The 27,621-nt window shown below is 46.1% G+C and overlaps 2 protein-coding genes across 2 annotated transcripts in view; one reads left to right on the top strand and one right to left on the bottom strand.

Moving 5' to 3' along the window:
* ITGB5 (integrin subunit beta 5) overlaps positions 1 to 3,948 on the top strand; it is a 64,459-nt gene extending 60,511 nt beyond the window's left edge. The window contains exons 13-15 of the mRNA XM_068139026.1: positions 1,383 to 1,499; positions 2,619 to 2,785; positions 3,352 to 3,948. Of these exons, the coding sequence (XP_067995127.1) occupies positions 1,383 to 1,499; positions 2,619 to 2,785; positions 3,352 to 3,447 (380 nt within the window). The 3' untranslated portion in view covers positions 3,448 to 3,948. The remainder of the gene's footprint in view (positions 1 to 1,382; positions 1,500 to 2,618; positions 2,786 to 3,351) is intronic.
* Positions 3,949 to 20,746: 16,798 nt separating this feature from the next.
* Positions 20,747 to 26,631, bottom strand: UMPS (uridine monophosphate synthetase). Its single transcript, XM_068139025.1, has 6 exons — positions 26,475 to 26,631; positions 26,021 to 26,174; positions 23,833 to 24,501; positions 22,978 to 23,153; positions 21,883 to 21,997; positions 20,747 to 21,453 (listed from the first exon to the last, which is right to left on the bottom strand). Exons 1-6 carry the CDS (start codon positions 26,616 to 26,618, stop codon positions 21,272 to 21,274), a joined length of 1,440 nt encoding a protein of 479 aa, XP_067995126.1. The 5' UTR covers positions 26,619 to 26,631; the 3' UTR covers positions 20,747 to 21,271.
* Positions 26,632 to 27,621: the final 990 nt, after the last annotated feature.

Below are 27,621 nucleotides of genomic sequence, written 5' to 3'. Positions count from 1 at the left end.
GCATGAAAAGGAAAGACAAACAGACAGGAGAGAGATAAGGGGCTGTAATAGCAGTGGTCATTAATGTGACCATTTTTCAGCGTGACAGACAGGCGTGGATACAAGTCAGGAGGAGAGCTGTGAGAAGCATTTTCCAGCTGCCTAAAAGCTTAAGGTCATGTCTTTGCCAGCCAGTAGCACTGGCTACCCAAATCCCTTCCTCCCCTTGAAACTCAGCCCACACAGGCCTATAGAGATGTGCTCCTGCAGAAGTTCCTGGCATGACCAGAGATGCTGCTCTATCTTCCTCCAGGCACTGTCTCCACAGCAGACACACCCCATGAGCTGTGTTTGTTCAGGGTGGTGGCTCTGCTGAAATCACCCCTGAAACTAGAGCTGCAAAGCTCAGGCAATGGCTTTGCTGAATCTCTGTAAACGGTTTTGTGGAGCAGCCTTCCTCAGGAAGCATCTTACAGTGACCAGAGCAGCAACAGGCTCTGTCTGCTGCTATGGTATGTTAAACAAGCAAACAAACAGCGTCTGTATGGCCATGGGAATCAAGTAGTATCAGCTGTTGCAACTCCTCAGCCTCCACATCCTCTGTCCACACAACTCCTCCCTTCCTCTTCTGGAGCTGGAGCCGTTGAGCGCAGCTAGAGTAGGAGGCAGGAGTGGACTGCTGCAGCTGGTGGCCCCATCTGTGTCCTAGCAGGCTGAGTCTGTCCCCTTTGCTTTCTCTTCAACTTTCACCCTTCAAGGAGTGTAGCAAATTAAGAGGGAAATGGCACTTATTGCCAAAGTGGACTCGTGTGAAGGAGCAGTGTATGTATGTGTGAGGCTGTGTCTCTGCCATGTAGTGTTTGCTGAGTGCCACCTTTTCTCGAGCAGTGTATGTATGTGTGAGGCTGTGTCTCTGCCATGTAGTGTTTGCTGAGTGCCACCTTTTCTCGAGCAGTGTATGTATGTGTGAGGCTGTGTCTCTGCCATGTAGTGTTTGCTGAGTGCCACCTTTTCTCGAGCAGAAGGTCTGGATGCTGCTCAGTTGCAACTTGTATGAACCTGCTGTTTTCCAGGCTTGCTCCCCACTTCTCCAAACCCAGACATCTGTGGCAAGCCCAGCTCAGCTTGCAGAGGAGAACTGTACTGATTCCTAGTATTAAACCTGCCAACTGTTACCCAAGTACCACTGTGCAGCTTTATAGCCATCCTGTTGACTGACTACAATCATAGCCCACAATCAAGGGAACCCATACTATCATAAGTTGTTAGGGGAAAATTAGCCTGAAAAGAAGAGAGTGGTAGAAGCCTTTGTGTAAGAAATTAGGATACAGGAGTTCTGTAGTAATTTTTTTTTTAAATATAAAAAGCAAAATAAAACTTTGTGACTCTGCATCTTGTTCCAGAAACAGATGACTCGAACGCAATCCTCTGTGCCTACCCAGTGAACAACTGTGTCATGAAGTTCACCTACTTGGAGCTTCCCAGTGGGAAATCCAACCTCACCGTCCTCAAGGAGCCAGGTTGATTTCCTTTGAACATGTTGCCTTGGGAGAGGTGATGGGATACAGCTGGGGAGCCTGACAGGTTGTAGAAAAAACTGATTGCACTGCCTGCAGAAAGGCATGCAGGAGCAGGTAAACCAGGATGATGTAAAATAGCGTTTTACAGTGCTGAAACACAGCTCCAAATGCTCCCAACCTGGTTAAAAAGGACAGTGAGAGTGAAACATGCACTCGAGCCACCGGCATTGCTAGCAAACAACCAAAGAGCTTTCTGCCAGCTTGGGATGCTGAAATTAAACACAGCCTATTTACACAGCGAAAAGCTTGCCAGGTTCTGGTTTGGAGATAGAGGTAATGGGAGGGGAAAAAAAATCAGAAGGGGCATCTGATGCTGCTGCTGGTTAAGTCAGGCTGTTAGGAAAGCCCCACACAGCCTATGGAGTTCTGCACTGCCGAAGAGCCAGCTCTGGTCTGGGCAGTGTAAGGGCTGCATCCCTGCTCCCTTCCCCAGGCTCCTGCAGGCAGCTGTGTTTTCCAGCATTATTTTAATCCTGTGCAGTGCAGTTTCTCAAAGCAAACCCCATGTGGTGCTGCAGGAAGAGCTGGCAAGCACCCAGCAGTAACTTCTTGCAATCTGCTCTGGTCCTCTGAGGCACAGGCCGGTATGGGAAAGCCTGAGATACTGCATGTTTTATTTGATTTGTGCAGTGGCTTGTACTTAATTGAAAGACCAGCTGATTAGCTGTCAGTTAGTGTACTTGCTTAAAGTGATCACCTGTCTCCACTTGGGCCAGGATCTGAGCTAGCTTTTGCCAGAGGCACTTTCACCCTGTGTGGGTCACCTGGCATTAAACCAGGCATCACTGCTTGATGGTGGCACTGCAGCACTATTCTTCCCCTAAAGTGTTATGTGACATCCTGCCTCTGGTGACATCCATGAGATGTCCAGGAACTGATTTAATAAAAAAATCCCTTTGGTTTCAGAGAGGATGGTTACTGTTTTAAACTGAGTCACTGCTGCTGGTGCTGCCCTGAGGTCACTTGCTCAGTGGCTGTGGTGCAATTAGTAACATCCTGATACCCTGATCCAGGATACACTCACAGCAGAGCTAATTACCTTCTGCCCCTGGTTACCAGAGTGCAGCTCAGCCCCCAGTGCCGTGACGATCGTGCTGGCAGTGATTGGCAGCGTGGTGCTGATCGGCATCATCCTCCTGGCGCTCTGGAAGCTGCTCGTCACCATCCATGACAGACGCGAGTTTGACCGGTTCCAGAGTGAGCGCTCTCGGGCCAGATACGAAATGGTGAGCCTGAGGTGGGGGTGCTGCTGGGGTGCCAAGAGGGCTATTGGGAAGCCCTGGCAGCAAACAGCTCTGCAGGGACTGGGAAGGGGGGCAGGCATAAAGGATGTGAGTGCTTGTGTCCTGTGGTGGTATGCAGCAGAATTTCAGGGTCTGGCAAGTTGCACTACCTTTCCCCTTGGGAAGTTACAACTATTCTGCCACATTATGCCCAGCCTTTGGTTTCATGGTGTATTCCCCAGAAGGGCTGGAGAGCTGAAGCTGGTGGGGAAACAGGGATTGAGCTTTGACTCTGGCAGGAGCCAGATTGGTCAGGTCTGCAAGAGAGCCCATTTGGAAGGCTTTAGGTGGGGTTGCTAAGCATTTGAGGGCATCACCTGTGCCTGCAGATGGGATGCAGCATGAGTCTGATGGACAAACTATGGACAAACAACATTGCTTTTGGATCTGAATACACATCTCAGTCAAAGTCAGGTGCAGTGGTGCCTCCAAATGTACTGGTGAAGAAAAGGGGGATTATATACTTCTTTCCTCACCTTTGCACTTTTTGTCTGCTTATTTCTCCACAGGCATCGAATCCTCTCTACCGAAAGCCAATTTCCACACATAACGTAGAGTTCACGTTCAACAAGCTCAACAAGTCTTACAACGGTACAGTTGACTGATGGGGCTTCAGCACCTGGGACTGCTGTGGACAATTGCTTGACTGTGTGTGCTGCTTCCCCACTTGAAGAAGAGATCCTCTTCGGGGGTAAGAACCCCTTACGACAGGACTGGTCGATGACCCAAGGCTGTTATTTGCACAGTAAGGAGAAAAGTCTGGTTCGTTCCGGAGGTACGGACGCAAAAGCAGGCTGTGCCCGCCTGTGCTGATGGACTCTGAGCCATGTGTTACTCCATGCCCCAGCTTTCTGGATGTATTAAACCTGCCAACTAAGTCAACCAAGTGCCATATTACAGCTTTAGAACATATCCCATTAGAAAGAGTGACTAGTTGAACATCAGGGGAACCCATGCCATTGCAATTTGTTAGGGGGCAATTAGCTTAAAAAGAAGAGGGTGTTGAAAGAATTTTGTGTATGAAATTAGGATACAAGAGTTCTGCAGTCTTTAGGATTTTTTTATATTAAAAAAAAAAATGAAATAAAACTATTGTGCAAATATGATGCTGTGAGTAGAGTTCATTCTTTCCTTGATCAGACCCTCCCCCGATGACAGGCTGAGCTGGGGCTTGCTCCTGAAAGTGCAAGTGGTGTTCCCTGGTTGATTCATTAATAAAGCCTTGCCAGCTAAAGCATGGCTATAAAAATAGGAGCTGGAGCAGCACTTACTGATGCAGAAGGTATGTTGATTTTATGCCCTGGTGTTGACCCAGGGTAGGGAGTGCCACAAGGAGTTCCTGCTCTGTGCTGGCAGTGTGAAACAGAGGGGGTGTCCCTGCCTGCAGGGAGGTTTGAACTACATGATCTTTAAGGTACCTTCCAAACCAGACCATTCTATGAAGGTGGTGAAATGGAAGTTTGGGCTGAGGAAACTGAATTCAACACCTATTTCTACAGATACACTAGTAGGCATCTGGCCTGGGTTCCTGCAGGAGGCAGCTGGGAGATACAGCAGCCCATCCAGACTTCTGACTTTTTACCAGAGGACTACTGCTGCGGGGTCCAGCAGACTCTGGCTGTACAAGCGGGGAAGTGCTGAGCTTTTGGTTGGATAAAGCCTAGTGGTGTTCCTTCACAACATACATTCTTCCCACCTCCCCCCACCCCTAACCCCCACCCCTTATCTGTTCTCCCAGACCTGGAGCTGGGGTTTGGGTTACCCTGGCTGACAGATGGAGCTTTAAACCCACAGTGACTGCAGTGAGGCTGCAGCCGCCTAAAGTAGAGAGGAACTGGAGCAATCACTACTGCCTGTTTCTATTTCCCAACCTCCCACCCCCCCCCTTTTTTCCCCCCCTTTTTTTCTTGTCTCTTTGCCCTGAACTGATCATGCAAGAGTCAGCTCGAGGAAGCTTGCCAGGGAAAAGCAAAACCAAATGGTGTTCATTGTTTTGACTTGCTCTTCTCGCTGGAACAGGGCCATGGGCCCATCCTTCCGGATTTTTTTTTACTGTATTTTATTTGGTTTTGCCTCTATAAACAGTAGCTCTTATTTGCTCAGTGTAAACAGTGCTCCTTCAAGAATTTTAAGGGGTTCCCCCCCACCCTCTACCTACCAGCAGCACTGAAGAAATGCAGCAGACCAGGGATTTTTTTCCAAAGTGGCACCCTGGCAACATCAGCACTGCTAAGGTGAGGTTAAGAAAAACTCCAAACCTTGGGATGAGTGAAATCTGTATCCTGTCTTCCCACTTGATGCCACTAAGTCTACTCTAGCAGAGAAAGAATCACAGTATCACCAAGGTTGGAAGAGACCTCAAAGATCATCAAGTCCAACCTGTCACCACAGACCTCATGACTAAACCATGGCACCAAGAGCCATGTCCAATCTCCTCTTGAATGCATACATCCTGAAAGCAAGTGCAAGGGCAGGCTCTGTTTAAAGGCTGGTGCTGCTTTGACACCTGTGTGGGCTGGTGACTATGGTGCTTCCCTGAGCACTGCAGAGGGGCAGCTCTTCAGAGCTCCACCTTTGCCACACAGCACTGAACTCCAGGCTGCATTTTACAGGCTGAGATGGTACATATACCTGGAACCAGTGCTGGGAAGGGGCTTCCACGGGGCAAATGCAGCTTTTGTGTGCCACTGCCTAGTGCCAGGCTGACAAGATAAATGTCATCACTATCACAAAACAAAAAACAGAAAACAGTCAAAAAAATAACCATCACATGGAGACAGAGCAAATTTTAGCTTGGTTCCTGTGACTGCCTCACAGAAGCCATACTGCCCCAGGCAGGGAAAGTAGGAGCAGGAAGGGAAGTGAAGGGAAAGGAAGGGTAGGAATGTTTTGGACCAGCTTAGCCACCAGAGCAGCAGACATTGTGAATACAGCTCTGTTGCAGTTAATTTGCAAGGGACCAGGCAGTTTGAAAACAAAAACTAACCCCTTTGTGTTCTTCCTTTGCATGCCAAAAGGAAAGGCACAAGTGGTGCCCTCCCTTTCCCTTCCAGATTACCTTTACTCTGTGGCATTTCCCAGCAAGCTGGGTTAGAGCTGAGGGACCAGACAGCCAAGGCAGGGAGATGAAATTTGAGTCATTGCTAAGGGGTGGTTTGGGTAAGAAGAGTGCAGGGGAGGAGAGCAAGAGACTAGGGTTAGGTATGCAAATGACATCCCTTTGCAAAGACTCAGCTGTAGAGCAAACTGGTCTGCAAAGTAGTCAGGGAGTAACATGAGACGAGAGTAGGTGAGGGAAGGGTGCTGTAGGCCAGGAGCCCAGGAAAGTGTAAGAAAAAAAGGAGGAAATAGGCTTGGTTGTAGTCAGCAAAGAGCATCTTGCTGCCCAGTGCCAAGCAGTACAGAGCAAACCATGGGTGTCTGTTCCACAGAGAGAGCAGTAGCCATGTCTGGCACAGGAAGGCTTCAGTTTCCAGGGTCAGGCTTGCTTCATATTGCTTCTACTACCAGGAGCTACTGAAGAAACATTATATAAACTTTAAAAAAGGAACAATTTCTTGGTTTTATTTTTTCCTAGACTCTGTCTCCAAATTTAGCTTCTCCACAAGGTTGCATCCAAAAAAAAAACCAAGGAAAAAACCAAAAAGGAAATGATGCTAAGAGCAAGAAGGTTTTGTTTTAATGTGTAAGCAGTCTGCCTTTACCCTTGCAAGGTTATATTGCCAAATGCAGTCATGGGAATGGTGTATTTCAGTCAGCTCCAGTTTATTTGTGGCTCAAAACACAGGCAGCCTGACCACAGCTAGCATTCCTGAATGAAAACTATAGCAGAAGGCATCGAGGGGTCACATGTGATGGAAAACATCAGCACGTGTCTAGCCAAGCTGGAATCCGGATGCCATTGCGACACCAGCTCCTCTTGCTTTCCCAGCCAGAGGCTTCTGCTACATGGCCATGGAAGCTGGAGCTCACTCATGCATTCTCCCTGTGCCATTGTTGTTTCTGTGGTGAGAGTGTTGCAACACCTTGGAAAAAGTCAAGACCAGTGCAGCATTATTTGCTTCAATTGTGGAGATGCACTGTAACCCTTTGCTATAACACAGGCTGAGCAAACCGTGCTCACTTTGCATCTGTTTTGCTCTCTAGCAGGGAGTGAGAACCTGCTCAACAGCTAAAAGCAAAGCCAAAGCTCTGGAAGATAAATGAATCACACTCTTGACTCTGTTTAACCTTGCCATGTGAAAAGCAAAGGAGCTAGTGGTCACTGAGATGCTTTGCGGGAAACACAGAGTCACAGTCACTGACTGTTTCTGTGGCCCAGCATCAGCTTTTGGCCTTTATATTGGCCTTTATATTATCTCCATATCTGAACACACATTGAACTGGAATTGGCTTGCTCCTCTACCTGTTCTTCACTGCCAGCCTGCAAAAAGTCAAAGCAAGACAACACAACAGAGGCACAGGGGTGTATTTCATCCCACCCCTTTCTCTGTGCCCACTGGATGCAGTGTTAGTGTCCACTGGACACAGTCTAATATAAAGTTCTCCATCTGGCTGTCACAACCCAGAGGATGACAGCCTGCAGCTGGGCAAAGGTCACAGCCAAGGGTTTGCAGGACTCCATCAAGAACAAGGATACAGAAGCTTTATTTCCTAAATTATTGCATTTTACTACAGATCACCACTCTCAAGGCAAGTACACTCATGATTAGTACAACACTAACTACAAATTACTACTGTAAAGCAATTACATGCATTTCAACAGCAGCAAATGTCAATATTAGTAGCAATGAATATATATTTCAAAGCACATATTTCACTTTTACAAGTTACTAAAGAATTAACACTACCAAAACAGCAAACATTACTTATCACTAATTATTATTTGGAGCAAGAAGAAATTGCCTTAAAATTGCACCAGGGAGGGTTTAAGTTGCAGACTTGGAAAAAATTGTTGCCTGTGGGTTGTCAAGCACTGACCAGGCTGCCTGGGGTAGTGGCAGAGTCACCATCCCTGGAGGTAATTCAAATATGTGTATGATGTGGTGCTTAGGGACATGGTTTAGTGGTGGAATTGCAAATGTTCAGTTTAGGGTTGGACTTCATGGTCTTCAAGACCTTTTCCCATCCAAATGATTCTATGCATCTCTTTCTCTCTCTCTACATATATGTGTGTACATATATATGCACCTGTGTGAACACACACATATATACACATATACATGCACATACACACATACATATATATATATACACACACAAATGTCACTGGTACCAAATGCTTAACAAACTCATCCCAGAAGTTGGGCCAGTCACCCTTGGACAAAGTCATGTGGACGATGATCTGCATCACGGAGCCCAGAGTCAGCCCCATGTCCCTGCTGGTTTTCATCTGATACAGTCCATAAATGATGTTTGCTCTTCTCTCAGATCAATTTTTGTATTTCCAGACTGCCCTTCTCTTCTGTCAGTTAGAACAGCTAATGGCAGTTACCAGTTCTTCCTTTCTCGGGATGTTTTCCTCTCTTCCCATCCATTTTTCCTCATCTTCCCAGATGATAACTTCTTGTTGCAGTTTCTTGGGTTTGTGCTTTGCATCAATGGCACCTTGAGACGTCTCTGTTTCCTCAGTATCTAGCTGCACTTCAAATGATGCCAGCTGAACTCCTCAAGGATGCTTCTGATTCCCAGGCTGGTAGGCCTTTTCGTGTTCTTCTGAGAGGATTTGTTGGTTGAGGCATGCTTGAAGACAGTGCTTTGCTTGGAGATTCACTGCAGAAAAGCTACAGCGACGATGAGAGCTAATGTCACTGAGGCATGGTATACCCATGTTCTGGGGTGTAGCAGCCAAGATAATGTCCATGGCTGGCCCTGGGAGGGCACTGCTCTTGGGAATAACATTCACTTCACATTTGACTTCTTTGGGTTTGTTAGCACAGAAACATAGAATCATTTTGGTTCGAAAAGAGCTTACAGATCATGGAGTTCAAGCATTATATAACTACCAAGTCTGGTGGTAAACCATGTCCCTTAGCACCACGCAGTCAATAGTATTCATTAATACACAAATACCCCTTTGAAAGCTAAAAGATAATCCCAGGCATAGTGACTGTGCGTAGCTGTAACAGGTGCCCCCACTCTGACTGAGCAGTGCTTTGGTTCAGGCATCACTGAGAAGCAGCCCTGGCTGACATCAGCCCTGCTGTCCAAAATGTGAGAACAGTTCTGGGCCACATCTTCTCAGGGTCTAAGAAGTCTGGGTCACATCTTATCAGAACTAACAGTACCAGCCTGAGGCAGGACTGGACAAAACTAAAATCACTTCAAGCTACAGATATCTGTAGCCCCTTGAGCATGCTGCACAAAGGGGGTATCCCCTTGGGCAGGGATGCCTCTCAAGGTTACTTCTTGAGGTTGACACACCTCTCACCTGGCATCTGCTATCTATAACAAGGTAAGTAACATTCTACAATAGGCCTAAATGTACATTGCATACTAATTACATTAATATATCCAGTTTTATCTTAATTATTACAAGTATAATAAGGACTAGAGTGTTTACTAAATCATTACCTAATCACTATCTAAATAATCATTCAAATAATTCTGAGATTATTGTGAAATTACTAATTAACATTCCATTATTGCTTAATCATAATTTGATTATTATTTCATTCATTCATTGATTAATTAACAATTGTTCATCCCTTCAGCAACCCCCTTTTATTTAACCTCACAATGATGACTTCACTTAATAATTCACCTGTGACAGCAGCCAGTTGTGAAAGCAAATTAATCTCTGTCTGTAGGTTCTTCAGAGCATCCCTAGTAGCACCCTGGGTAATTTCAAGTAACAACAGCTTGTCCTAACTGAGTGCCACCAAGTTTGGAAACAGCCCATGTACAAACTCAGGAAACTTAGATGCTCTTGTTACTGCAGGGTTAAACACTCTGCCCTGCTTATCTATAGGGTAATGGTTGTATTGGGAGTTAAACATCAAATCTTGAGACACAAATGCCTGAGGAGCAAGACATGCTCTAGTACAAATGCCTGCTCTCTGTGATGGTAGATTCTTAGAGGCACTAGTGCTACAAAGCCAGAACCATATAGGTGTTAAAACATTGGCTCCTAGCTTTACCCAGAGTCCTGGCCCTGTCCACAGAACAATTTAGAGAAAGATGGATTAGAAAGACAATTAAATGTTATTAAACAAATGAATGGGAGCGTCCCAAAAGGGTCACATTCTGTACAGCCAACCATTACTCTGTAGAGAACAGCATGTAGAATTGTGATTGATGAAACAACAGCATCTCTGACAATTTGTGTTATTAACATTCCATGTAAGACGTCAGAGCCCATTAAACCCCACTTTGTTTGTAATTGCCAATTCATTATTTCAGGTCCATGAGGTTTCCAGGATCAATACAAGCTTGTCTTCTGTCACACTGACATTGAAGCCATGCTCGGGGATGATTGTAATGCAAAGTGAAATTGTAATTGCAATTGCTTGTCTCCCTCACCCAAACTGAATTTGTATCCTGGGGCTTTGCAATGGTTTGGTTCTTATCATATGAACGATGATTGGGGTATCAGAGAGTATGTATAGTTGATACCAAAGTGTTTCAGGAACAGGTTCTTCTAACCACCAAAATTTGGTATCTAGTGGTTGAGGGTGGTGCAAGCATACCAACAACAATCCAATTCATTGCCTGCTTGAGGAATTTTGTTCATAAACTGAATGACGTGATTGCTACTCAGTCCTCGAGATACGGGAACAAGCATCATTGCAATTACCAGCCATGATCCAATCACTGTGCCTGGAACAACTGTAGGAAGGAAGAGTGCTCACAGTGGTCTTGCATGTCACTCCAACTTGCCCAATGATGAACAGGATGAATATGGTAGGACCAAAATCCAGGGAGAATAATCTGAGTTTCAAGTTGCTGATGTTGCAGTTAGGGGTGACCTGGAAGAAAAAAAACAACGCTTCATTCCTTTTGGATATTAGGTTACTTAGATACCTATTGCTTAGAAATTAATTATTATTTAATCATAATTTGATTATTGGAGAGGTTTTTTTAATTGGATTTTCATTCAATTATTGATTAATTACCATTTTATCATCACTTAATCGTTATTAAGTGATTATTAATCACCCACAAGGGTGACTGAGCATTTTCCTTCAATTTTCCATCTTTTAGTTTTCATAGTTTCGTAGTTTCATTCAGGGTTGGAAGGGACCACAAGGATCATCTAGTTCCAACCCCCCTGCCATGGGCAGGGACACCCCACACTAGATCAGGCATTATGGACTAGATAAGAATCTTGCATGTTATGGCCTAGACAAGTGGTCTGTATGAAGGGGAGGGAACTGGCTGACAGGTAGTACCCAGAGGGTGGTAGTCAATAATTCTTTCTCAACCTGGCAGTCAGTTGCAAGTTGGGTCCCCCAAGGATCAATATTGGTTCCAATGCTGTTTAAGATCTTCATAAGTGACCTGGATGTTAGGATCAAGAGCAGCCTGATGAAATTTGCAAATTACACCAAAATGAGTGGGGAGGTTGACACTCCAGAATGCGAGCCACTCTCCAGGGAGACCTGGACTGGCTGAATAAGTGGGCTAGCAAGAACCTTAAGAAGTTCAAAAGGGATAAATGCAGGGTCTTGCACCTGGGAATACATAACCCAGGAGTGCAGCTCAGACTGGGATTCACTTGGTTGGATGGCAGCGCTCCAGAGAGAGGCCTGGGGGATAACAAGCTTAGCATGAGTGAACAGTGTGCTGCAGCAGCAAAGAAAGTTAACAGGAGACTGGGTTGCACCGACAAGGACATTACCAGCAGAGATAAAGAAGTCATTATTCCACTACTCAGGGATTATCAGACCACACCAGCAGTACTCTGCGCAGTTTGGGGCCCTGCTGTACAAAAAAGATGTGGGCAATCTGCACAGTGTCCAGAGAAGGGGCAGGAGAATGATCAGAGGACTGGAAGACCTGCTGTGTAAGAAAAAGCTGTGAAGACTGGGTTTGTTCAGCCTTGAGAAGAGAAGGCTTGGGGGAGACCTGATTACCATGTACCATTACATAAAGGATGGCTACTGGGAAGATGGAGACTCTGTTTTTACACAGAGTCACATGGAAAGGACGAGGGTTAATGGGTACAAGTTACTCCTGAGGAGATTCTGATTGGACTCCAGAAGAAAACTGTTCACCATGAGAAGAGTTAGACATTCAGATGATCTCCTACGGGAGGTAGTGGATTCCACTACATTGGGCAGTTTTAAGATTCAGCTTGACAGAGTGCTGGGCTCTCTTATCTAAACTATTCTGTTACCCAGAAAGGTTGAACCAGATGATCCATGCAACTGCTATGCATACTGAAGCCCTGCTTCCTGGGAAGTGGCTGAACACTGCTTGCTGATGTGAAGTGGTGAATGAAATATTTTGTTTTCCTTTGCTTTTGTGTCCAACCTTTGTTTTTGCATTATTAAATCACCTTTAGCTTGACCCTTGAGATTTTTTTCCCCATCTTATTTTCTCTCCCCTGTCCCACTGAAGAGGGGAGTGACAGAGTGGCTTAGTGGTGATGCAGTGTCCAGCCAAAGAAGGACAGAACAGTTTCTTCCCTGGATTTCAAGAGAGCAACTGTTAAGCTACTGAGGGAGCTATGTAGCAGTGTCCTCGGGGAATATGCTTTTGAGGGCTTAGGAGTCCATGAATGCTGGTCAAGCAAAAGGAACAGAAGACCAACTTGGTTGAACAGGGAACTCTTCGTGGAGCTCAAGAGGAAAATGAGTTTGATCCTGAAAGCAAGGTCAGACTTTGTAGGAAGATTACAAACCTGTGCTTTGTATCTGCAGGAAGAAGACAGAGAAAGCCAAAGCTCAGTTAGAGCTGAAACTGACCAGTGTTGTATTAGAAAACAAGAAGGGCTTTTTGAAGTATGTTAATAGCAAGCAAAGTTCTAAAGAAAACACTGGTCTGATACTTATTGAAGATGGTTATCTGACTAACAGGGATGAAGAGAAAACAGAAGCATTTAATGCTTTTTCCTTGTTATTTTGCCTCAGTCTTTAATAGTACTGCCCAGTCCTCTGAGTCAAAGAATCACAAGTGTGGGAACAGTGATTTTCCATTTGTGGACACTGAAATTGTCAGAGACCAGCCACACCTAACAGCATACACAGGTGTTAATATTAGTTTAAAAAACTGCGGACACTTGGAAGCAGTCACTGTGAATCCCTGAGCTGACCTTGGGAGCTCCTCTAATTGGCTTTAGGTAGCGGTGTTAGGGGAGCAGGCAGAACAAGGCTGTCCAGGATGGAAGAAGCAGAGGGACTACCACCACCTGGAGCCTTCCCCGGCCCCCTCGTGCTGCTGGCGCTGCCAGGATCACGCTCATCCCACAGCCTTCGCAAAACAGATGTGGGCATCCCCTCTAACTGCCCTGCTGTAAATCCTATTCCTTGCAGGAGATCCCGTAAGCGTCTCTGTTCCGGATCACACTCCTGTTTGCCAGAGACTTGTGCTGTGTTACGTTGATTAACTGCAGCATTTCCAGCATTTTGGTCCTTATTTTTATTATTCTGACCTCCCTTCGGCATCTGAGGGACCGTGACCCAACCATCCCTTTTAGAGACCATCATTTTGGGAGTGTTATCCCGTCCTTGCTTCTTCCCCATAAGGGCTGTCCAAATTTGCAGCCCTTGAGCCATTATGGTGTTCCAGTCCCAGCTTTCATAGCATAACATTAAGGCCAGGTTTTTTGGCCCCCCAAGTGCTGCATTTTGCAAGAGTTTTAGCTTCCCTGCTGCTGTTGCTGGCAGAGCCATCATGTCCCAGGGTATGGCCCCCTGTGCCTTAAGGACATCCCGAGCAGCCAGTCTCATCGTCCAGCCAGAAAACCCATCGGGAGTACTCCAGGGAGGTGGAGGGAGGTATCCCCGTGGCCCTGGAATCTTTCTAACGGCATGAATTATTGAAGACAGCAAGGAGAAGGTACTTTCTCTGGCACCTGCATCAGGGTTTTGGAGAAATATTCCTCCTCCAAGGAATATTTGTCCAGCTTCAGCCTGATTAAGGATCACAGCTCCAGCTCCCAGATGGTAGCACCGTGCCACCCATCCCAGCCAGTCCTCTAGGGGCTTTTTGCTGTACTGCAAGGACAGCTGCCAGAGCTGCTCTGCATTAAAATTTGCAGTGGTCACCATGGCCCCAGGCAGCAGGGCAGAGTCTTCCTCTCCAGCAGGAGCCGGCAGCTGTACTGGGAAAGTTTTAATGCTGGGGTACAAGGAGCCTGCATTATCTGGACAATGCTCCAGTAACGAAGCAGGGGTGGAAGACCTGCCAGAAACAAAGACTTCCTTCTTGTTATCCATTTTCAGTGTGTGCATCTTTTCACCGATCTCACTCTCTAAGCCCAGGCACGTGGGCTCTTGCTCTAGCTGTTGTATATCCAGGGGTTTGAGGTTCATTTCTAATTGTCTAAGTAGCTGGTTAGTAACAAAACTATGGGACTCGAAGCCCACCGCTTGTTCCTCTGCATCCTTAGCCTGCTGCAAAGCTTCCAGTTCCTGTCTAAGATTATTAAACAAAACACCTGCAGCTGCCAGTGCCTCTGTGAGAAGCCCAATGAAGGCCTCCTTGCTGTCCTCCGCTTTGCTTTTGTCACTGTCCTGCCACTTCTGAAACTCAGCTCGCAGCATTTCCCAGTTCAGACAATTCTCAGACACCCAATCCCTGTTCCACTGAGGGCTTTTCCACCCCTTGGCCTCTTGCCAGTTTCGCTGCTCTTCCACTGCTTTCTCCCAACTGTCCATGACCTGCGTGTCACAGAATCCCACTGCTGACAACAGCTAATGCCACAACCCACACAGATTACCTCACCTGTCGGTGTGCAAAGGCTGCAAACCTTTGTAGGTCTGCAGGACTCTGTCACACACAAAGACAAGGAGGATTTATTAGGTATCTTCTAACTATAACTTTGTCACAGTTTACTACTATCTAGGCAAGTGTAGCTACAATTGGCAAAACAAGTACTTCCACAAAAGTCACTACAAATTGCTAGCGGAAAGCAAACAGACAATTCCCCAGCGGTGGCAATCAGTATTAGCAGCGAGGCTGTATTTCAGTATCAAAGATTAAAGCAGAATGACCACAAGTAAAACAGCAAGCATGCTTATTCTACACATATGCATATACTATAAAATCTTACCAGTACCAAGTGCTCATGAAACGGGTGGTCCCGACAGCAGGGCCGGGCAGCAGCGGAGGAAATCCCTGTTGGAAGATGATCTGCACCGCAGAGTCCAGAGTCAGCCTGGTGCGCCTGGCAAGGGTCCACGGGGAACAAGGAGTTGTGTGCAGGAAAGAGGCTCTATTTGGGGTGAAAAGCAAGTCTTTTTTGTATCACAGAGACATAGAGGGGCGTAGGGCACCACCACGCACAGCAGCCAATGGATGCTGCTAACTTCTGTTTTTCACCTGGCGCAGCCAATAACTGGTGATGTTTTCTGTGCTTTCAAACCATTTTTTGTTTTATCAGACTGTTTTTCTGTTCTGTGAGTTAGAACAGACAAGGGCAGTTACCAATGCTTACTTTCTCAGGATGTTTTGCCCCATTTCCAGACTTTTCCTCCACCCCCCACACCACCACCACCACCACCCCCCACCCCGCCTTCCCAGGCGATAAGTTGCTGTTACCATTCCTTGGCTTTGCACTAATTAATCGTATCTTGGGCTATCTGTTTTCTTGGTATCCAGCTGCACTTCAAAAGATGCCAGCTGCACTCCTCAAGGACACTTCTGGTTCACAGGCCTGGTTCACAGGCCCTGTTCCCGGGCCGGCAGGCACTTTCTCCATCAGTATGTGAGCAGAGATCTTCTTCTGTTCGGTATTTTCCCTCTTATAACCTGGTCACCTTTATGACTGCTCTCATCATCAGCCTAAAATGATAACCTCTCAGCAAAGCAGAAATGTTCAGCTGCAGGTAGTACTTCAGAATTCCTAAATAGTCCTATTTGTGAAAGTATCTTTTGCATAGCCACTATGTCGTTCAGGGTCAGATCAAAAGTGACTGCACTAGATTAGCTCCTTCTCCTGCAACACTTATTTGGGTTATAACATCACATGTCTGCTTAGGAGACTACGATATAAGCAAGAACCAGATGTGCACTTACAACCTTGCTTGGGCTCCCTCCTGTTCTCCATAGTGGCCAACCTCCGCCTACAACAGTGGAGAACATCAGTGTATGAGAAAAAGTTCAGAGGAGGACATAGGTCATGAAGAAACAGAAAACCAAGACTGAGGACAAATTGAACCCAGACATGCTGGCAGGGTCACTGCCCCCAGCCTGCAAACACCTACCAAAAGAATTAGAAGAAAACCTGAAACTGGAGCAGGCATCAGGCTGAGCTTTAATTTGCTGCAGTTTGAGCACGAAGCTCTACTTGTCACTGTGGTACAGCCTGACCAAGATCCAACAAGTGAACAGAACAAAACAGAACAGAACAGAACAGAATAGAATAGAATAGACCAGACCAGGTTGGAAGAGACCTTCAAGATCATCACGTCCAACCTATCAACCAGTCCAACCCACCTAATCAACTAACCCATGGCACCAAGCACCCCATCAAGTCTCCTCCTGAACACACCTCCAATGATGGTGACTCCACCACCTCCTCGGGCAGCCCATTCCAATGGGCAATCACTCTCTCTGTACAGAACTTCTTCCTAATATCCAGCCTAAACCTCCCCTGGCGCAGCCTGAGACTGTGTCCTCTTGTTCTGGTGCTGGTTGCCTGGGAGAAGAGACCAACCTCCATCTGTCTACAACCTCCCTTAAGGTAGTTGTAGAAAGCAATAAGGTCTCCTCTGAGCTTTCTCTTTCTCCAGGCTAAGCAACCCCAGCTCTCTCAGTGATTACAAACAAACAAAACATCCAGCCTGTGTAGCCCACAGTCCCATTACAGGCCTTCCAAAACAGACAGTTTTGCCTGAGATTGACCTTCAAAACCCTGGAAACAAACTTTCTTCGGGTGCTTCGCATTCCTTTGGTCCTGATCCCTAAACACAAAGTTTGTGTCTCTTGCTAAAAAAAATCCACAGCAACAGGCTTTCCATATAAAGGGAAGTGTTTCCTTTCTTTTCTGGGACTAAACCTTAAATAAATTTTCTTAGAGAAGGTTATGAAAACTCTAATATGTTCTGTCAGTTATTGGTTAATAAAGCAATGTTGAAACTGTGACATACAAATCATACTTTCAAGGACAAAACACTTAACTGGGCTGTTTTTAATTTAGTGCTGGGTTTATCAAGATTTTGCAAGAATTTCAAGTCTGAGTCAAGCACTGTACTAAGGGAGTGACTTTGATTAAAGTGCCCAGGCTGGGTTTTCTTGACACAGCACTCCTCGTGCCACCCAAAGATACCCAGGCCTTGGGGAGATAGAATGAACTTTACGTACAAATATCAAAAGCCATGCAGCTATTCCTTAACTTGTGGTGGTCTCTTACACAGTCCCTGCTATGCTGCTAAGAAACAGTAGCAAATCAGTCTCCTGCAAGCACTGACAGGACTTGATCACAGTCTTATTTCACTATGACAAGCGTGGCATCACTTTGTTCTGTTATAAACCATATTCCAGAGTGGATTAAGTATCACATTTTCATATAAACATCCACTTGCCAGATAATACAAATCATGTGACAGCCCAGTAATTTAAACATAGCCTTATGCCTCTGCCCTAGGCTCAATCAGATCAGAGAATGAATCGCAAGACTTTCAGATTCATATTATGATGCAAATGAGTTTTGTAAATTGTGACCTAGTTCCCATGTTAGGAACAGTTGGGACCAACAGCAGGAACTATGCAGTGAATGTGAGCAGCAGGGGCAAGCAAGAAAAATTAACACTTGTCCTTAATTTGAAATGGATTTTTAATCACTTTCAGGTGCCCCAAAGAAAGTGCACACACTTGTTTGCTATAGTCATTCTGACAGAAGAATGCACATAGGAGGCAACCTGGTTAATTCTATTCTGTTCTAAGGTGGGTTTGTTTCACTAAGTGAAGTGTTTGCACCAGAACTCAGCCTTTTCTAGCCCACTTACTGAGTGCACAACGGACAACTGTGAAACAAAGTTTTCCAACCGGTCTGCTCCTCACAGTTTGCTCTGTAAAGAGAACAAGGTGCACATATCCTCTGCAAGTGACTAGATTTAGCTCACACCCATCTATCCCAATTCAGATGCTATTTTTTCAGCAGAGGTCTGATAACCCAGCACTCCACAAAGAGCCAGCTCAGGGATTTAGCTACATGGATGCCAGCCACCCACTTAACATAATTCAGCAGTTAGTGGGAAACACTGAACTCACAAAATCCTGCCTGTGCTGCAAGAGGGAGCCTGCAACAGACACTGCTGAACCCCAGCCTGGGGCTGCCTTCTGATAAATGCTGCTGGTTTCAATGAGGGCATCAGCAAAGGTGGAACTTGTTGAAAACCAGACGGATTTCCATCCTAAACATATCTAGAGCTGGTATCATCACTGAAAACTGGTAGCTGTAAAAAAAAAAGGTAGGGCATCGATTCCCCTGAAAAACAGGGTCTCAGCTCCCTCTGGTGCTGAGCAAAAGTAATTATCTGCAAAACAGTTTTAAGTGACAAAGTGCTGTTTCTGCTCCACGCCTCAAGGCCATGAGATAAGTCGAGACAGTAAACAAATCCAAAACGCTATTTTCTTTGAAGGACGAGAACTCCTTAGAAGCTGATGTGAAACATCACGACTCCCACTGTTGCAGGGTGACTGCAGGAGACACACCACTCTCATCAACTATGAAAGTTCTGAGAGCCTCCATCTCTAAAGTTCTCCAGATGTAAATTATGGGGTGTGAAACAACTACAGAAGGAAATGGCAGCCCGAAGGAAAAAGAAACTACATACACTAACTTCTACTGTTTTTCTCAACAATAAGTAACTCCCTGTTGTTGTAGCCCTGTCCATCAAGGGGAGCAGATGCACACTTCCAGGGCATGTGAAGGGGTAAAATCATTGCTCCAAACATCCCCAGACAGCGAGGAACTCTTTGACTTTTGTTTCAGAAGTACAACTGCCAATAAGAGCACAGTGTCACAAACACAGGCATGAGGCAAAAGCTTCAGATTGAAGCCTGCCTCCCTTGATTTTACATACTCTCCATAGATTAATCCAACCAACAATCAACAAAACTCCTCCTTTTGAGCTTCAGCAGAACTCTAACCTGTTTTGAAAGGCTTAACAAAGAGTACAGTACTAATGCCAAAATACTTTTCTCATGAAGTATCATTGTTCTTAGCCTACAGGTAACTGTATTAACAAAGGGACCCAATTTTCTCAGTGCTTTGCATCATCACAGGGACAGCAAGAGTCCAAAAACACATTACCATTCATTTTTGCCTTCTTGAGAGCGATGGAAATTCAAGCTGATTTCTGCCACATACATTAGATACATTTAGAATTAGTCCATCCTTACTAATCAAAACCCATCACAGAATTACAGATTAGTTTGGATTGGAAGGGACCTCCAAAGGTCATCTAGTTCAATCCCCCTGCAGTGAGCAAGGACAGTCTCCACTGTCAGGTTGCTCAGAGCCTTGTTGAGCCTGACCTTGAATAGGGAGGTGGTGATCTCAAAGGTCTTTTCCAACCTAGTTAATTCTATTCTATCTCCAGGGACAGGGCCTCAACTATCTGCATAGGAAACTTATTCCATGTTCACCATCCTCCTAACATCCAATCTAAATCTCCCCTAGTTTCAAACCATTGCCCCTCATCCTATCACTACAGGCCTTTGTAAACCATCCCTCTCCAGCTTGCTGCGTCAATTTTTCTAGCAAACGTTGGGATGGGTGAAGTCCCACAGCAGAGAGCCTGTGAACACGATGCCTCCTCTAGCTGGAGTAGGAACGCTTCAGCAATAGGCTGCCCTTGATTGGGAGACTCTAACCACAAGGTTGCCCTTGTTGCCTTATCCAATTCTTACCCATAAGAATTCTATTTCTACTTGCTCATGGCTATTCTTTAGGGACGTCTCACAGTATCACCAAGGTTGGAAAAGACCTCAAAGATCACCTGTCACCACAGACCTCCTAACTAGACCATGGCACCAAGTGCCACGTCCAATCTCCTCTTGAACACCTCCAAGGATGGTGACTCCACCACCTCCCTGGGCAGCCCATTCCAATGACCAATGACTCTGTGAAGAACTTTCTCCTCACCTCAAGCTAGACCCCAAACTTCCCCTGGCGCAGCTTGAGACTGTGTCCTCTTGTTCTGGTGCTGGTTGCTAGAGAGAAGAGACCAACCCCTTCCTGGCTACAATCACCTTTCAGGTAGTTGTAGAGAGCAATGAGGTCACCCCTGAGCCTCCTCTTCTACAGGCTAAACAATCCCAGCTCCCTCAACCTCTCCTCATAGGGCTTGTGCTCAAGGCCTCTCACCAGCCTCATTGCCCTTCCCTGGACACGGTCATGTGTCTCGATGTCCTTCTTAAACTGAGGGGCCCAGAACTGAACACAGTACTCTCTTCACATTCAATCCATTTCTTGACACAGAATGCAAGATATTCCTAATTCTCTTTATTCAGTGGGAAGAAGAAAAGTAACCTCTGGAAGTATGCCAGCTATTATCACTAAAAGTCAATTAACAGAAAGTGGATTTTTGTTTCTCATTAATAGAGCTCATTATAGCTCCACTGTAATTAACAACACAAGTAGTTGCTCTGATAAATTCTTCGTAGCTCTTGTAAAGAAGAATCATGACTGATTCCTGCAGTCACAAACACATTAAAAGGACTTTTTGTAATACCAGGGTTTTGAACACAGTTATTTCACACTGCCACAGAAGGAAGAGCTATAGAGCAAACAAAAGGAAAACCATAGCAAGAAAGTATTTATTAAGCAACATATGATTCAGTTTCACAGTGTGGCATTAAGACCCATACTTGCTCGCTGGAAACAGCAGATCTGAGTAGTCCTGTGAGAGTGAGGCAGCAGGTTAGGTCTGCAGGTGAAGTTTATTAAGAACAGTAAATTGTTTCCACAGCCAGAAGGACTTTGAGGGTGGGGAAAAGACAGAAAAACAACAGTCAACCAAATACCCTTGGAATGTTTTGTGTGAGGTTTTTAAGCAGAGAAAAAGCTATTAAGGCTAAGAACTGGCCAGGCATGAAGTTTTGGGTTCACACATCCAAATATTCAAAACAACCAACCAAGCGCGGCATGCACAACTTTATCTGTCTGGGTACAATTAAAACCAAGTTATTTAGTAACAGATTTCTCTCCAAAAGGGCAATTTTTCTACTGGCTGAAATGCCTGGTATTTAAATGGGAGTCTCATGATGATGGCAGCTCCATCAGCTTTGTTTATTGACTAGGGAAGCAGCCTGCTTTCAGTCTTCTGCACAAATACCAAGTCTGCTTACGTAGCTCTCCCAGGCTGCCTTCCTGTACTTCTCTGCTTCTTGAAGGCGGTCTGAAGCTGACAAGATGCCACGTCCCACAATAATGATATCTGAACCCTTTTCACTAACAACTTCCTTGGGGCTCAGGTACTTCTGTCCAAGGTGATCACCTGAAACAAAGACACCGTTGTTGTGGGTTTTTTTCAGTCTGTACAAAACCATACCTATTAAGTCTTGAAGTGTGTTGGAACAGAATGGGTATGTTGTTCCAGCTCTCAGCCTAACAATCCACAAACATAACTGTACATCTAACCTAACACCTATCTGAAGACATTTCACATGTTTTAAGGACTGCACTTTATGGCATGCACAGACCTCAGCACATGAGCAAAGCTGCATAGCCTGCTGGTTGCTCTTCAGAGCTTCCAAGAAAAGGATCAGCACACCCCAAAATACAGAAGGCAGCCCATAATGGCAAACACAGACTGCTCCCACCAAAGAATCAGCAATCAAACCTTTTTCAGAAGTCCCTTTTTCACTGAAAGCTACATCAGTTGCTGTATTTATAAAGACTATAAATATTTCAGAAAAAAGGTTACCTCCAGTTTGCAGTTGCACCCCTGGAGTTAAGTGAAGAAATTCTGGTTTACTACTAACTCTAGATCCAGATATGAATCCAAAGACAAAATCGGAGTTGTCTTCAGCCATCTGAACCTGAGGATGATCAGTAAACAGTTAGAAGTCATATGCATAACATTAAGCAATCTGTTTCTCATCCACCCTTTGGCACATCAAGCTGTGCAAGGCCAGGGTATGAAATACCAGTTGTTGTTTTACCAACATAAGGTCACCCAGAGCTGACTCAATCTTGCAGCCAGGAGGGCGAATCATAGAATTGTTAGGGGTTGGAAGTGACCTCAAGAATCATCTAGTTCCAACCACCCTGGGCAGGGACAGCTCACACTAGGTAAGTTTGCTCAGAGCCACATCCAGCCTGGCCTTATAAACCTCCAAGGATGAGGCTTCTATCACCTCCCTGGGCAACACATTCCAGTGTCTCACCACCCTCATGGGGAAGAACTCCTTCCTAACATCCAATCTGAATCTATCCACTTCTACTTTTGTTCTATTCCCCCTAGTCCTATCCCTACCCGACATCCTAAAAAGTCCCTCCCCAGCTTTCTTGTAGGCCCCCTTCAGATACTGGAAGGCCACAATAAGGTCTCCTTGGAGCCTTCTCTTCTCCAGACTGAACAGCCCCAACTGTCTCAGTCTGTCCTTATAGGAGAGGTGCTGCAGCCCTCTAATAATCCTCATGGCCCTTCTCTGGACATGCTGCAGCACTTCCAGATCCTTCTTGTAATAGGGACTCCAGAACTGGGTGCAGTACTCCAGGTGGGGTCTCACCAGAGCAGAGTAGAGGGGGAAAATCCCCTCCCTCGACCTGCTGGCTATATTTCTCTTGATGTTATAAATAATGCAATGAATAAATTTAGTTAGAAAAGTATCACTTAAGGAAAAAGCCTGCAGCTGCAGCCTGTAAACATGACACTGCCAGTTTCCTGAGTCTCCACAGGAAAAAGTGCTGTAGTAGTTAAAGTGACTTCTGGAAGTGCAAAAATTAGTAGCACCCAAAACCTCCCTGACAACAACACTTTACAAGCTTTTAACCTGCAACAAGGCTATCTGCTTACCGCAGCTTTTGTGTACGCGCCTGTGGCAAGCGACCCTTCCGAACTCATCTCAGCAATCAGGAGACAGCCACGCTGGAGGGGAAGACCTACTTGCTTCAGACCTTGCACTACTCCAGAGCCTGGAACCACATGGGCATTAACAATGTCTGCCCAGGATGCAATTCTGAACACACCACCTGGGAATACGGATAGGAAGATGTAGTCAAAGCGTCATTAGAAATGCAGTAAGCAGGAAACACAAACAAAACAAGCTGCACACTAAATCATTCACATTTTACAAGACAGTTTTACTACTGAAGCTTGACTGTTGTAAGTTCAGCCTCACCAGACAGCCTAACCACATCATACAATCTCTCAGCTTTATTTTTCACAAATACTTCTTAGTATCTCACCTTTAGTATTCACTGAGACATCTATGCCAACCTAGAAATCCACTGTCACAGTGGATGGTAACCTAGAAATCCAACATTTCCATACAGTGTGCAAATCATATGGAATGTAATGGATCAGGAACAAATGGTTCTACAGTGGCAGATGCATTACTGTCTGCAAGACCAAACATATAATAGCAAGCAGCCTTAAGAAGCCACACTGTTTTCTCGCGGCAAACAACTACTCAGAAGTACTTACTGAGCACAACCATGGATTCATAAAGGGATTTAGGTTGGAAGGGATCTCTAGAGGTCATGCCCTTTCAGTAGGGTTGACTTCAAAGCTGTATCATGTTGCTCAGGGCTTTGACCCCTTGAGTCTTCAACAAGGCTGAAGATTCCACAATCTCTCCTGGCAACACATGCCAGCACTGCAGTTACACCATCAGCAAAGTTACAGTAAATTGAGGTTGAAGATAATCACCTTCATATTGATGTTTCACTGTGTTTCCAATGTCTGCAAATTTCCTGTCTTCAAAAATCAAGAAGTCATGTTGATCTGCAAGCATTCTCAACTCCTTCACTACCTCCTGGGTGAAATCATTCAGGATGTCTATATGAGTCTTCAGGATACAAATGCTGGGGCCCAGGAGGGCAGCTAACTGCAGCAGCTCTTTGGACTCGGTTACATCAGCAGACAGGCACAAGTTTGTTTGCTTCTTTTCCATAAGTGTGAGAAGCCTGGCTGCAACAGGATGTACCCTGGGCAGCTTGGCACGGGCGCTGAAGCTCAGCTCTTTACACAGTCTCTTCACAGGAGTAGAGCCATTCTGAGCCACTGGCTCAAACATATTCCCCTGAATGAACTTCTGCACCTTCTCAACCATCTCAACAGCTACTTCTCCCTGCTGCTGAAGAATCTCCAACACCCCGGACAACGTGCACACAGAGTGCAGCCGAATTCCACGTTCCTCTAACCTGGCCTTCCCACCCTGCTCCCTGTCCAGCAGCACTATGGCATCTGTGACCTTTAGTCCTTCTTTCTGAAGAACTTCTGCAGTTTCCAGCACGCTAGATCCACTTGTTACCACATCTTCAATGATCAAGCACGTTTCTCCTGGATTAATGGTGCCTTCAACCAGCCGCTTAGTACCTTAAAATGCAAACAACAAGTTAAGGAGGTTTAATAAAAACCCCAACAAACAACAAAACCAGCTTAAAGTATCTTAACTTTAACTTTACTATGCTAGTGTAACGATCACATTTGTTCCATATACAAGCACATGCTGCAGCATATCCTGAAGTCCAATGGAACTGGACTGCAAGTGAATAGGAATTTCACATTCACTGTCAGTATGGAGAGGTAATTTGTTTAGTTACTACCTGATACCAGTCAGAACTCTTATCACAGCTCAGTGACAGCCTTGTAATTCAATTCATAAAGATTATTACTTCTTCAAGTAAATAACATAAAATACTTCTTCATGTTTCCAGAAGTTATGCCCATTAATAAAAATGGCATGTTAACTGCATAAATGTAGATCTTTGGACACTGCCATGAACTGAATGCTCTGAATTAAACCCCTATTATTTCCAGTTATTTAAAACATCTTTAAAGCAGCCAAATTCTTGGTACTCTTCTTCCCATTTTCCACAGGCAGCACTCTGTGCTTGATACTAGAACAATTAGGAGTAAAGCTCCAAACTCCTTTGCTCTAACCAACAACAGACACACGTCCATCAAAGGCCTCCCCAGAAGCAACAACCAAAGATGCTCAGCTTTCCCAGGAAGCGCCCAGCAGTACCAAAAGGTGGTACATAGACCATGACAGCCTAGAAAACAAGCTGCTGCACAGCTTTGCACCTGTGTGATACCAGGCACATTGTGCCAGGCAGCTAACTGCTATCAAAACTGACTTTAGCCTCACAAGAAGGAACAACAAATGTTTTCACACCAGGCACACTAGCACAGGAGTAACATTTAGTTTTGACAAGCATACTTTCTACTTCAATACTGTTGGAAGAGTATAGCTCTTATGGTGTGTAAAAACCCCAATTGCTATGGGAGGTTAATGTTGCTTCAGTCTTCTTTCCCACTTCCTTAACAAGGACAAAGAAATGGTTCATTAGGTAGAGAACTGCTTCTCACCTGCTCCATGCTGCCCATGAATTACACAATTATGGGGGATATTAGAGAAAACAGAGATTGAGAGGTAAATGGAGATGAAACTGCAAGCTTCCTCTAGGAGCCCATATGCAAAAAGTTCTGTTTAATGGTGAAACATGGCACTAGTTTCACTGTAGCAGAGAAACTGAGCTATAAATCTTTTCCAGGATGCCAGTAACCCAGAACCATGGTAATGGTGTCATAGAAAAAAAAACAACAGACACTGCTGAAGAAGCAATTAAAAAACTTCCCACAGAAAGCCTCCAAACCTACTACCAGCAGGATTTAAGCTGCAGCCTAATCAGCAATCAGCTGGGGGAGCCTGAGCAGGCTGGGATGCTGGGGGAGCTACATTTAAAGGAGAAAAGGGGCTGCCTTCTGGATGGGAGTAGTAACGTTAAACCGCAATAGAGATGCTGCACCTTACGAACCAACCACAAATATAAAAAGTCATTTCCCAAACAAGGCAATAAGCCGGCGCCAATTTTTGATGCGAAGGCTTTACCATAGTCTTTTGCTTCCTTCCTCCGTATAAGCATCGGAATCTGATTTTCTGAGCAGATAATGGTGGCCAAGGGCAGTGCTGTGTAAGGAACGCCACACACGTTGTCATACTTGAGACCAGCATCTTTGGCTGTTTGGAAAAGAAGATCTGCAACCTGAAATCGAAAGCCAAGCGTTTGTAAAGAGACTGGCGCGAAGGTGACTACACAGGTGCATCGCCAAGGGAAGTAAGGCAGATGCACTGACACCTCCCGCCTTTGCACGATCTGGCCGTCGCTGCCCCTACAGCGAGCAGATGTCAGGCTCCTGGCCAGCAGGGCACCGTCCCAGCCCCAGGGAGGGCTGAGGAGAGCCGCCGGCAGCGCCCGTGCCTCCACCCTTCCTTCAGACCCTTCACCCCACAACTGACAGAAAGACCCCCCAGGCTGCCGGGACGCCCCGAGAAGGCCCCGCACCTGGCGCAGGAGGCGCGGGTGGGAGACGAGGCCGCGCAGGTCGATGTAGACGGGGGAAACCCTGCCGCTCTTCAGCACGAACTCGCCGAAGCGCAGGGCGCCCGCCTCGTGCAGCGCCGCCGCCACGCGCCCTGCCGCCGCCATGCCGCCGCGCGCCGCCCCGTCGCCGGGAGATGACGCAACACGCGGGGCGGGGCCGGCCTGGACACAGCTCTCAGTGTCCCCGCCCCTCGGGGTCCCCGCCCCTCAGGGTCGCCGCCCGTCGCGGTGGGCGGGTGGGGTGTCACAAGAGTTGTTCCCGAGGGCTCAGTCTTGGGGCTTCTTCTCTTTAATACTTTTATCAATGATCTGGGTGAGAGGATTGAGTGCACCCTCAGTGAGTTTACAGATGGCAGCAGCCTGGGCGGGAGTGTTGATCTGCTTGAGGGGAGGAGGGCTCTGCAGAGGTGTCTGGCCAGGCTGGATCAATGGGCCGAGGTCAGTTGTGTGTGTTTAAGCAAGGCGAAGCGGTGGGTCCTGCGCTTGAAGCAGACTCACTCCCTCAGCCCGGCCTCTCTACAGCTTTGAGGCAGAGTGGCTGGGAAGCTGCCCGGCAGAAAAGGACTAGGGGATGCTGATAGACAGCCGGCTGAACGTGAGCCAGCAGTGCGCCCAGGGGCCGGGAAGGCGAACAGCATCCTAGCCTGTATCAGGAATAGCGTAGCCAGCAGGAGTAGGGTAGTGGGCATGTCCCTGTAATGCAGCACTGGTGAGGCCACACCTCGAATACTGTGTTCAGTTTTGGGACACTCACTACAAAAGAGACATTGAGGTCCTGGATTGGGTCCAGAGAAGGGCCACTAAGCTGGTGGAGAGTCTGAAGAACAGGTTGTACAAGGAGCAGATGAGTTGTTTAGTCTGGAGGAGACTGAAGGGAGACCTTCTTGTTGCCCACAACTACCTGAAAGGGGTTTGGACTGAGGTGGCTTCTTCTCTCTAGTAACAAGAGGTAATAGCCTCAAGATGAAAGGGGAGAATAGAATAGAGTAGAATAGAATAGAACAGAATAGAATAGAATATAGAAATAGAATAGACCAAGTTGGAAGAGACCTTTGAGATCATCGCGTCCAACCTGTCATCCAACCCACCTAATCAACTAAACCATGGC

The sequence above is a fragment of the Melanerpes formicivorus genome, unplaced genomic scaffold (assembly GCF_026170545.1).
Source record: "Melanerpes formicivorus ecotype bairdi unplaced genomic scaffold, bMelFor1.0.p_v2 SCAF_5, whole genome shotgun sequence".
In the NCBI taxonomy this organism is placed as follows: domain Eukaryota; kingdom Metazoa; phylum Chordata; class Aves; order Piciformes; family Picidae; genus Melanerpes; species Melanerpes formicivorus.
The sequence above is the reverse complement of the archived record's forward strand: the minus strand, read 5'-3'. Positions and strand labels throughout refer to the sequence as shown.

Coding starts and splice junctions, on each gene's coding strand:
- UMPS (XM_068139025.1), bottom strand. CDS start 26,618: ATGGCGGCGGCAGGGCGCGTGGCGGCGGCGCTGCACGAGGCGGGCGCC. Junction 23,154..23,832: donor AGTGAAACATCAATATGAAG/GTGATTATCTTC, acceptor CCGTATTCCCAG/GTGGTGTGTTCAGAATTGCA. Junction 21,998..22,977: donor GCGCGTACACAAAAGCTGCG/GTAAGCAGATAG, acceptor GATCATCCTCAG/GTTCAGATGGCTGAAGACAA.